The sequence below is a fragment of the Triturus cristatus genome, chromosome 2_1, assembly GCF_964204655.1.
Source record: "Triturus cristatus chromosome 2_1, aTriCri1.1, whole genome shotgun sequence".
Lineage (NCBI taxonomy): Eukaryota > Metazoa > Chordata > Amphibia > Caudata > Salamandridae > Triturus > Triturus cristatus.
In genome coordinates, this window is record NC_140581.1 from 88,515,810 (window position 1) to 88,527,427 (window position 11,618).

The window sequence follows — 11,618 nt, forward strand, 5'->3', positions numbered from 1 at the left end:
AGCACTAGACCCAGCGAGCCCTTGATTGGAAGGTTGGACACCGGGCCATGTCCCGGGTTCCTGGAAACGCGCATCGGCCACTATCTGCATAAATAGCACTAGACCCAGCGAGCCCTTGATTGGAAGGTTGGACACCGGGCCATGTCCCGGGTTCCTGGAAACACGCATCGGCCACTACCTGCATAATTAGCACTAGACCCAGCGAGCCCTTGGTTGGAAGGTTGGACACCGGGCCATGTCCCGGGTTCCTGGAAACACGCAGTTGTCGCTATCTGCACAGTTAGCACAGCGCCGCTGGCATTCCCGCGGACGGAAAGGGTGGATCTTTGGCTGGAATGGACCCTGATGTAGCCATACGATTTAGGCTGCAGTTTGTATTTACGTGTTCTTATAGTGCTGTGTGTATCCAGGCAAACATTGTATTGTCCTGATGATCTCCCCATACGTTTAGTGGATCGAAACGTCGTGAACGGAATCACTCTGACCCGTGTGATCATGCAATACTGTTTCTTGGCTGCAGTAGTGTTGTCTGACAGAAGAGTGACTTTTGATTTTAAGCAACCCTCGATGTTACAAAACATTTGTTTTGCCTGTGTATTTGTGCCATACCTGTCCTGGTGCACATCGTGGGGGTGCACACTCCTACAAACCAATTTTAAATTGTATACAAACAAACTATTGTTTAAATAATTGATTGAATACCTCCTGGGAGTTATTACTGTGCACCCCGAGTGCCACTCACATTAGTGTACGCCCAGGGACCGCTGTTCCTTACAGCTTGAACCACCCTTGCTCCCTCAGCATCCCCGGGTTTCCATTGGCAAATAACATTCCTTTAAAGCCAGACATGTTAACATTGCCAATGCTTGTTTGATATCCTATTAGTACACGTAGTCGTTTTTGGAGAGGTTACTGTTTGAAAGAATATCCGGTAAATAGCTAAGGTTAACTGTTTACAGATCTCTCGGCTCTTACATTTACAAGAAGAATATGGTCAACCAGATCTAAATATTTCACTTTCATTACATTAAATGTGAAAGTAACTGAAAAATCACAGTCCAATGGACAATAATGCTCCACGTCAAACCCGCAGCTTTCAGGAAGAGACTGGCAAGAGCAGACCTCTCGCTCGTCAAACGAACGCCCGGTGCCCGTTGTAGAGCCGGGCTCCTTTACCCACTTCTCATTGTATTTTATTCTCTCGTTCATGGAAGGCCTCGAGTTGAACCTGACCTTTGGCACTGGCGTCCCCTATCATGGCGAGGCGAGCACGTGGGAGGCCCCAGCACGCACGCGCCTCCCGTGAACACAAGCTAGCCTCTTATGGATACACATACATGCAGACAATACGTCGTGCTGGGGGCAGCCTCGCGGCTTTGCACAGCACAGCGCCTTCTATACCAGCTAACACGACACAATGTGCTCTTCTGTACACAAACACGGAGGGTGAGAAGCAAAGTGCGCGCGCGGTACTCACAAGTGGAATTTCTCCTCCCACACCGGGTTCAGGTTCCCGAAGATGGTCTTTGTTCTCTTCTTAGTTTTCCCAACTTGCACCGTGACGTAGGGATCGCTGGAGCCAGTTTTATCCTTTGCCTGCAAGCCTTGGGCACACACAACTGCAAAAAACACACATTGACCCTGGTGAAAACGTGCACCAAAAAGCTCCTGCCTAAGACATACAAATGCAAAGTCCGTGCGCCCCAGCCTCAGCCCTGAGTGCTTCGAAGCCAAGCAGCGCATGTCCACCAGGCGCTGTTCATTCAAGGCCCAGAGGGATGGGGCTGCTTCCACACACCGCTGCATGCTGCTGCGGCAGGAGGGGGGGGGGGGCAGGGGGGGGCTGGGTATACAGCCTTTACCGCTCAGGACCATACCACACAGGTAAGTACCACTGAGGTAGGTACCACTGAAGCAATTACCACAGAGCCAAGTACCACAGAGGCAAGTACCACTGAAGTAAGTACCACTAAAGTATCACAGAGGCAAGTACCACAGAGGCAAGTACCACTGAAGTAAGTACCACTAAAGTAAGTACCACTAAAGTAAGTACCACTAAAGTAAGTACCACATAGGCAAGTACCACAGAGGCAAGTACTATAGAGGCAAGTGCCATAGAGGAAAGTACCACTGAAGTAAGTACCACAGAGGCAAGCACCACAGAGGCAAGTACCACTGAGGTAAGTACCACTGAAGTAAGTACCACAGAGGCAAATACCACTGAAGTAAGTACCACAGAGGCAAGTACAAAACAGGTAAGTACCACGCGCAGTTTTGGGGACTATACCACGCAGGTAAGTATTTTTTTAACTATATAAATATGTCATTTAAAAAAAGGGGGGATAAAGAGATGTATAAGAGTTGAAGGATGAGTAGAGGTACAAAAATGTAAGGGAGTTCAACAGTTTTGGGGTGGCTAGTGGTAAAGGGAGGTAACAGTTCTTAAGAGTTCAAAGGCGGGTAGTGGTAAATAGAAGTAAGGGATCATTTTAGGGATTAGAGGTAAAGGAAGGTAAGTAGGACATGGCCTTATATAAAAGTGAAATGACTTCAAAAAGACCTACTGATACTTTGACACTAGAAGTTGAACAGGCATTAGCAAAGCCAATAGGTTTCGCCTATATGAAATCTATTGGCTTTGTCAATGTTTTTTTAAGTTTCAAGTAGCAGAGTTGCTGTGCAACATGGCTTGAAGTAAAAAAAAAACTAAAAAAAAACGCCTTGACACGGTTAATGTTGACGCGTTCCTGCGTTTCTTTTTTTACTTTATGCAATGTTGCACTGCAGCTCAACTGTGCAACATGTAAACAAAAGTAGCAAACAATTTCAATCAAAAGTATACGAAAAAAACATGATGCAATCCCCATCTGTAATATATGCATGGTTTCAGTGCACTGTGGTATTTATCTGCAAAAACCTGTAATATATGTATTTGTGGGGGTTTGGGAGATGTGCTGTGCAAAACTCCTGGGCACACTGTAAAAACGGACGGCGGGAGGACGGGAGCTAAGGTCTGGTAAGAAAAGGACACTGGGAGTAGAGGGCAGGGTGCCAAGATACAATATGGACGGAACACAGGGTAAAAGTAAGGCCGCAGCTGGAGGACAAGTGTTAGAAAAAGAGAGGGTGCCGGTATTTTGTTCCCTTGCGCTGGCATTTACAATAAGTTCACTTAACAGCAGAAGAAGGTACTCCTACAGGACACACTGCTAGCAGCGGAAGTTCAATATATATATATATTTTTTTTAAAAACCTTTATTAGCATTTCAACCAATAACAAGTATGGGCCTACAACCCCCCGGGGCCGGCCGCTAAGCAGTCAAAGCAACAGAGATCCAATGTTGACACAGGCAGAACCTCGGGGAGGAGAATCTCCATGCTAATATATTCTCGGCCAGTAAATGGCGCAAGTAGGTCACCAGGATTAAGAAGGCTTTCATTTTATAATAGGGAAAGACGAAAGGATCAGGTGCCAAACAATTTCCCAGCAGCGAAAAATGGCAAGCAGAATAACAAACGTAAACAATAAACGGCAATCTATCGAGTCAATGGCGCTGAAACAGGAAGTGCAGGATGTAGAGAAGTATCATGACCAGTTGCGCCTGCAGTCCCATGCCCTAAAGCCCAGAAAACACCCCGGAAATTGTGGCACACATGAAAAAGCAGTGATTCTCAACGAAGGAGTTGTACCACGCTGATCCCAGAAAAGAAAAACAAAGAAGAATCAGAGAAGAAAAAGGAGGCCATGGAAAAAAAGGGTAAAGACTAAAGAATCCCCTTCCCCAACCCCCCACCCTGCACCTCTGCAGATGAGTACGGCCCCCCCCCCCCAGCAGTGTGCCTGTCGCCCTGGAACCAGACCCGAAATATAGAAGAACAGAGAAAAGGGAGTAAGAAAAGAACCCCACCAGACGGGGGGGTAGAGAAGGTATTAATAAACTGGAGGAGGGCCTTCAAAACATGCCCCCGGCTTCTCCCTCCCGCACGGTAAGTTTTCCCCAAGGCAAACAGTAAGCAGCACAAAATCGACCATGTCAAAAAAGGATGGGGAGCATTATGCACCAATTATACTAATAGCTATGCCATGAGAGCACGCAACCCCTGAGCCCGCCCGTCTACTAGATGACCACCCCTGAAGGATCAGCCTTATCCTTGACCACTCTTTGCAAATCTGCCCATGCAAACCCCTCGACCCAGCGCCATGTCAAATGTTACAAGGTAAAGGAGTGTCCAAAAACGACCGGGACGCGACGCACACAGGTGGTGTGGAAGTCTCTGAGTACCAACACAGTCCGCATCATGGAGGGACATCTTTCCCAGCGTTGCCCCAGGATCTGCACTGCACACAAGGTCCCGGAAGGTGGAATCAGCCAAAGCAGACAACTGTTGCTTGAATTTTCCCCGGGTCGCCGGAGGCCGTGCACGGGACGAGGCCACCACCTCCCACTCAGGTCCAATACCTCCGGAACAGATCAGACCCACAGCCAGCCGATCACACGGAAGCATACTGTCCGGAGTTTCCAGCTGTTCACTAATCTCAGGGGTGGCCGCGACATTGTCCTCCTGTGTGCAGTGTGGGAAGTCCCGGTGTACCTGAGGACAGGCAGGCCGCAATTGTCCCGACGCTGATGCCACACCATCGAGCTTACTCCCCAAGACCCCGATGCCATGAACCAAGGTGGAATGAAGGGCACCGAGAGCCTCGAGGAGGTCGCCGTACCCCAGCACAGCTCTCTGCGATCGCTCCGCCACACTCCCAAAAGTCACACACTCCCAATCCTGCTGTGACCCGGTGGACAGGATGGTAGGCCTCATCATAACAAGATGGCCGCCGGGTAAGCCCGACCCGTATTGGGACCGGGACCCAGGGACAAGCGCCTCAAGGTCCACGTCGCTGGAAACAGGGTTCCGGGGGCAGGCAAAAATTATCCGTTGTGTGGTCATGGGCAGCAGTCGTCCCCACCACGGGCCGGCGCCCGCGAAAATCCGGGAGCAGCCCGCAAGAATCAGGGCGAGCTACGGGCGGCGTCCGGGCAGCTCACCGTCAAAGGCAGGGGCAATCACCGGAGAATCTCAGAATCGCCACCCCGGGCATGCACTCGGTCCGCCACGCTTAGCGGTAGGAACGACCACGGCGAAATGTAGGCCGAGGTGTGCACCGCTCCGGTGGTCCGACTCCACCCAGTCACCACAGGCCGCTGTTGTTGAACTGCCACCCGGCCAAGGCGTCCACTCGAGGTCCTGGCTCCAGGGCTGCACGGGCCGCAAATTTCAAAGGCACATTTCTCCGGCGGTACCGCCGCCAGAAACTTCGGAGTCACACGGTCGGTTGCCACTCTCATTCACAAATACGAGCGCGTAGCGCAGGCTGAGGATCTCATGCAGGATATCCGTGCAGGATGCGGAGGTTCACGGAGCCGGGAGTCTACGCTGCCGTCCCGGTCGCCATCTTGGCTCCTCTCCGGAAGTTCAATATTGCTTCATACTGTATCAAAGGTGGGCTCCCCATCTGGATACTTCCCAGTGGCCTGCTATGGAGGGGACTGCTTGTGAGACTAGATTTGCTTCCTTGAGCCAGCCCTGATATCGGCCATACTACGTTCTAGTCACAAATGTGGCAGGGAGGCAGGCAGGCGGCAAACATGACAGCTCGTGCCGTGACTGCTCCTGGAAGGCCCATGGCTGTCCATGACTAGGGCTGGGCGTAATTGGCATAGAGCCACTATGCAGAATATTGGAAAAAACGTTTGGAAAACGAGCGCACGTCCTGAGAGTCCGTGTGCCCGGGACAGGGGTCCCTCGTGTATGGGCAGGCTCCCCGATCTCCCCGGCTTGGCTGGGTTGAGAAGCAGGGACCAGCCCTGGGGCCTGGGTTTCGGTCAGGGCCTGGGGTTTGGGAGCCCCCGTCCTGCGGCCTGCCAAGTGTCCATCTGCCCGGGACAAGGGTCCCTGGTGCAGAGCCCCGGAGACCTGCAAGGCTCCATGGGTCCCAGGCAGCCCTCCCCCGGGCAGCTGGGCCCCAGGAGCGCCTGCGGGCCAACCCATGCATGAGGCCCAGCGTGAGGTCTCCGCTTCTCTGGAGTTCGGGGACCCTGGCTGGGCCTCAAGCCCGGGTAAGGACCACCGGAGCTCTCGGGCCCGGAAGCCCAGGGGATGGCTGTCCGGGAACCATGGAGCCCGTCCCGGGCACTTTGCCATGCCGTGGGCCGGAGGAGGGAGCCCCGGACACCTAGGTAGGTGTTGTCCGGGCATAGCCCATCTGGTCGCACGCAATGCTTTCCAATGGGTCGACCAGATGGCCGGGCCGGCCTGGAAATCCCGATGAGGGCCCATTTGCCTCTCGGATCCCTGCCAGGGCTCCAGGAGGTCAGGCATGTTCGCGCCTAGGGTCCCCTCCGTCACTCGGAGCCTCTCCGTCACTCGGAGCGCGCGTGTTACCAGAAAGGGGGGTAGCCTTCCTCCGGATTAGTAGGGGCAAGGTATGCCAGGAACACCCCTTCTGGACTGGCGGTTCTCTTCCGGGGACCTGATGGGCTGGGCCCGGATAACACCTCCCAGGCGTCCGGGGCTCCCTGCTGCGGCCCGCGGCATGGCAAAGTGCCAGGGACGGGCTCCACAGGTCCCGGGCAGTCCTCCCCCGGGAGGCCGGGCCCTAGAGCTCTGGTGGTCCTCTCTGTGCCTGAGGCAGAGCCGGGGTCCCCAAGCCCCCAGGAAGAGGAGCCCCCGGGGCCTGCGTGGGCAGGCTGGAGCCCTACCGCGAAGGCTCGGGGCGGGCAGACGGGAGTCCTTTCGGTCCCGGCCATCTGGTCGCACCTTTCCCCTCGGCCATCTGGTCGTACGCAATGCTTTCCAATGGGGCGGCCAGATTGCCGGGCCGGCCTGGAAGTCCCAATGAGGTCCCATTTGCTTCCCGGATCCCAGCCAGGGCTCCAGGAGGTCAGGCACGTCCGCGCCTAGGGTTCCCTCGGTCTTGCGGTGCGCAAAGGTTACCAGAAAGGGTGGTAGCCTTCCTCTGGATTACTAGGGACAGGGTACTCTGGGACCCCTCTCGGCCTAGCGTTCCTCAGCCGGCAGCTGGACGGGCCAGGATGCCGCCCCAGCCCTGAGTCTGTCCCTGGGCCTGACACATGGCCAGCTGCCCTGGATGCGGTCAGGTGGGCCCGGGGAGACTCCCCCTCCTGGGCTGGGTCTAGGGGCCCGGGGAGGGCAGCCTCCCCACCCCAGAGTCCGTCCTCGGTACTGCTGCGTGGCAGGATGCCCGAACGAGGTCCCGTGGGCCCGGGGAGCCTCCCCTGCTCGGCTGGGTCCAGTGGCTCCCAGGGGCCCCGGGGAGGGTGTACTCCCCACCCTGGGCTCCGTCCTTGGGCCTGCCACGTGGCAGGGTGCCCGGAATGGGGTCCGGCGGGCCCGGGGAGGCTTCCCGTGCGCCTCTGGGCCTAGGAGCCCCGGCTGGATCCAGGGGCCCGTCGATCCCCGGGTCGGGTGCTCCGGCCCTGGGCCCCGTCCCCCAGTCTGCCGCCCTGCCAAAGGCCCAGGACGGGGTTCCGTTGTGCCTGGGGAGCCTCCCCTTGTTTGGCTGGGTTCAGGAGCTCCAACTGGGGCCCCTGAGGGCCCTGGGGAGGCCGACCTCCCCACCCTGGGATCTGTCCTCGGTCCTGCCGCGTGGCAGGGTGCCTGGGACGAGGTCCGGCGGGCCCGGGGAGGCTTCCCCTGCGCCTTTGGGCCTGGGAGCCCCGGCTGGGTCCAGGGGCCCGCCGGGCCCTGGGTCGGGGGCTCCGGCCCTGGGCCCCACCGGCCTGGGGCACTGCCAAAGTCCCGGGACGGGGTTCTGTTGTGCCTGGGGAGCCTCCCCTTGCTTGGCTGGGTTCAGGAACTCCAGCCGGGGCCCCTCAGGGCCCCGCGGAGGGCGGCCTCCCCACCCCACTCCGGGCTCCGTCCAGGGTCCTGCCGCGTGGCAGGGTGCCCAGGAGTGGACCAGCGGGCCCGGGGAGGCTTCCCCTGCACCTCCAGGCCTGGGAGCCCCAGCTAGGTCCAGGGGCCCTGCCGGGCCCCAGGTCAGGGGCTCCGGCCCTGGGCGCCGTCCCGCAGCCTGCCGCTCTGACAAGGACCCAGGACAGGGGTCTGTCGGTCCCGTGTAGGCCTCCCCTGCTTGTCAAGGTGTCCGCGGGCCCCGGGTCGGAGGACCCATCGGGTCCCCCTCACAGCCTCCATGGCTGGGGCCCAGCTGGAGCCTTGGACCTCCGGTCCCCCAAGCCCCAGTGCCTGCTCACTCTTTCGTTTGGGCACAGAGCGACCAGACGGCTTCCATTTCGAGCCCGGCCACCTGGTCGCACCTTTCCCCTCGGCCATCTGGTCGCACCTATCCCCTCAGCCATCTGGTCGCGTCTATCCCCTCGGCCATCTGGTCGCGCCTATCCCCTCGGCCATCTGGTCACACACAATGCTTTCCAATGGGGCGACCAGATGGCCAGGCTTGCCTGGAAGTCCCAATGAAGGCTCATTTGCCTCCCCGACCCCAGCTAGGGCTCCAGGAGGTCGGGTACATTCACGCCTTGGGTCCCCTCTGTCACCTCGTGTGCCCGGATTACAAGAAAGGGGGGTAATTTTCCTCTAGATTACTAGGGAGAGGGTCAGTCAGACCTCCGTGAGGTCCGGCGATTCGGAAACAGGGGAAGGCAGCATCCGGGCCTGCCCGCCGGGGCCCGGTTACGCACCTGCCTCTCAGCCCCTTCCCGATGGTCCTTTTTATCAGAGTTTGCTAGGTCAGACCTCCGCGAGATCCGGCGATCCTTAGACAGGGGAAGGCAGCACCCGGGCCCGCCCGCTGGGACCCCCAGGGGCCCGGGTACGCACCTGCCTCTAAGCCCCTTGCCGATGGTCCTTTTTCTCCAAGTGTGCTCGGTAAGAACTCTGTGAGGTCCAGCGATTCTGAGACGGGGAAGGAAGCACCCAGGCCCGCCCGTCTGGGCCCCCAGGGGCCCGGGTCTGCGTATGCCTCTCAGCCCCTTCCCGATGGTCCTTTTTCTCCGAGTTTGCTCAGTCAGACCTTCGTGAGGTCCGCCGATTCTCAGACAGGGGAAGGCAGCACCCGGGCCCGCCCGCCAGGGCCCCCAGGGGCCCAGGTCTGCTCCTGCCTCTTGGCCCCTTCCCTAAGGGCCTTTCCTTTGAGCCTGCTCACCCCGGGAGCAGGCAGGGATGTGAAGCCGGCATTCCCCCCGCGCAGGGCAGCATGCCAGGGGATGCCTTAGCCGTACTCTGATCGATTGGGCACTTTCGGTCCGTTTAGGGACGGACTGCTTGGCCAACCTCGGCTGTTGTTTCAAGCAAGGAGCTTCCTCCCCGCATGGACTGTCTGACTCGAGGGCCTGCCGCCTGGTGGGTGGCCCTTCACCCTACCCAGCAGAGCGAAGGCTGAGCGGCCCCGGCAGCTCTTGTCCCCCAGTGGTCTGACCCGAGCTGAAGGGGTCGGGTGGCGCCAGGCCCTTGGATGCTGCTGTCCAGCAGGTTCGTAGGCCACGTGCGCCATGCTGTCACCCCTCTCCGCCCAGCACATTTCCGAGGGGTGTCACCGCCGCCAGGCTCCTGAACCCCTGCGTCTCGCTCAGGCTGCACCTCGGCCCGCCTCTCCCTTGCGGGGGAGATGGCTGGGCCTGTCAGTGCCAATGCGACCGCACCTCTCCACCCCTCCAGCGAGCCCTCCCGCCCAGGCGGGTGGGCTCCTTCCCCCAGCAGGCTCCTGAGAGGGAGGGGTGAGCAAAGGTTGTCCGGTCGGGGAGATGGGCATGCGGCCCCCCGAACCAACCCCGTCAGCAGGTTCGGCTACATGGTTGATCCTGCCAGTAGCATATGCTTGTCTCAAAGATTAAGCAATGCACGTGTAAGTACACACGGCCGGTACAGTGGAACTGCGAATGGCTCATTAAATCAGTTATGGTTCCTATGATCGCTCCATCTGTTACTTGGATAACTGGTAATTCTAGAGCTAATACATGACGACGAGCGCTGACCTCCCGGGATGCGTGCATTTATCAGACCAAGACCAATCCGGGCTCGCCTGGCAGCTTTGATAACCTCGGGCCGATCGCACGTCCCCGTGACGGCGACGATACATTCGGATGTCTGCCCTATCAACTTTCGACGGTACTTTCTGTGCTTACCATGGTGACCACGGGTAACGGGGAATCAGGGTTTGATTCCGGAGAGGGAGCCTGAGAAACGGTTACCACATCCAAGGAAGGGAGCAGGCACGCAAGTTACCCACTCCCGACTCAGGGAGATAGTGATGACAAATAACAATACAGGACTCTTTCGAGGCCCTGTAATTGGAATAAGTACACTTTAAATCCTGTAACGAGGATCCATTGGAGGGCAAGTCTGGTGCCAGCAGCCACAGTAATTCCAACTCCAATAGCGTATATTAAAGTTGCTGCTGTTAAAAAGCTCGCAATTGGATTTTGGGATCGAGCTGGCAGTCCGCAGCGAGGTGAGCTACCGCCTGTCCTAGCCCCTGCCTCTCGGTGCCCCCTTGATTCGCTTGACAGTGTCTTGGAGGTCCGAAGCATTTACTTTGAAAAAATTAGAGTGTTCAAAGCAGGCCGGTCGCCTGAATACTTCAGCTAGGAATAATGGAATAGGACTCCGGTTCTATTTTGTTGGTTTTCGGAACTGGGGCCATGATTAAGAGGGACGGCCGGGGGCATTTGTATTGTGCCGCTAGAGGTGAAATTCTTGGACCGGCGCAAGACGAACCAAAGCGAAAGCATTTGCCAAGAATGTTTTCATTAATCAAGAACAAAAGTCGGAGGTTCGAAGACTATCAGATACCGTCGTAGTTTCGACCATAAACGATGCCGACTAGGGATCCGGCTGCGGTATTCCCATGATCCGCCGAGCAGCCTCCAGGAAACCAAAGTCTTTGGGTTCCGGGGGGAGTATGGTTGCAAAGCTGAAACTTAAAGGAATTGACGGAATGGCACCACCAGGAGTGGAGCCTGCGGCCTAATTTGACTCAACACAGGAAACCTCACCCGGCATGGACACGGAAAGGAGTGACAGATTGATATCTCTTTCTCGATTCTGTGGGTGGTGGTGCATGGCCGTTCTTAGTTGGTGAAGCGATTTGTCTGGTTAATTCCGATAACGAACGAGACTCCTCCATGCTAACTAGTTATGCGACCCCCAGCGGTCGGCGTCCAACTTCTTAGAGGGACAAGTGGCGTTCAGCCACACGAGATCGAGAAATAACAGGTCTGTGATGCCCTTAGATGTCCGGGGCTGCACGCGCGCTACACTGAACGGATCAGCGTGTGTCTACCCTTCGCCGTCAGGTGCGGGCAACCCGCTGAACCCCGTTCGTGATAGGGATTGGGGATTGCAATTATTTCCCATGAACGAGGAATTCCCAGTAAGTGCGGGTCATAAGGTCGTGTTGATTAAGTCCCTGCCCTTTGTACACACCGCCCGTCGCTACTACCGATTGGATGGTTTAGTGAGGTCCTTGGATCGGCCCTGCCGGGGTCGGAAACGGCCCAGGCGGAGCACCGAGAAGACGATCAAACTTGACTATCTCGAGGAAGTTAAAGTCGTAACAAGGTTTCCGTAGATGAACCTGCGGAAGG

The 11,618-nt window shown here is 57.1% G+C and overlaps 1 protein-coding gene and 1 non-coding gene across 6 annotated transcripts in view; one reads left to right on the top strand and one right to left on the bottom strand.

Moving 5' to 3' along the window:
- The window catches only part of UNC13B (unc-13 homolog B), a 2,660,654-nt gene that overhangs the window by 1,161,210 nt on the left and 1,487,826 nt on the right, over positions 1-11,618 (bottom strand). For all 5 annotated transcript variants that reach the window (XM_085628130.1, XM_085628129.1, XM_085628128.1 and 2 more), the window contains one exon: positions 1,478-1,619. In XM_085628130.1, the coding sequence (XP_085484256.1) occupies positions 1,478-1,619 (142 nt within the window). The remainder of the gene's footprint in view (positions 1-1,477; positions 1,620-11,618) is intronic.
- LOC146863808 (18S ribosomal RNA) overlaps positions 9,821-11,618 on the top strand; it is a 1,805-nt gene continuing 7 nt past the window's right edge. The window contains exon 1 of the ribosomal RNA XR_014977592.1: positions 9,821-11,618. This exon is cut by the window's right edge and continues 7 nt beyond it. This is a non-coding gene — a ribosomal RNA (18S ribosomal RNA).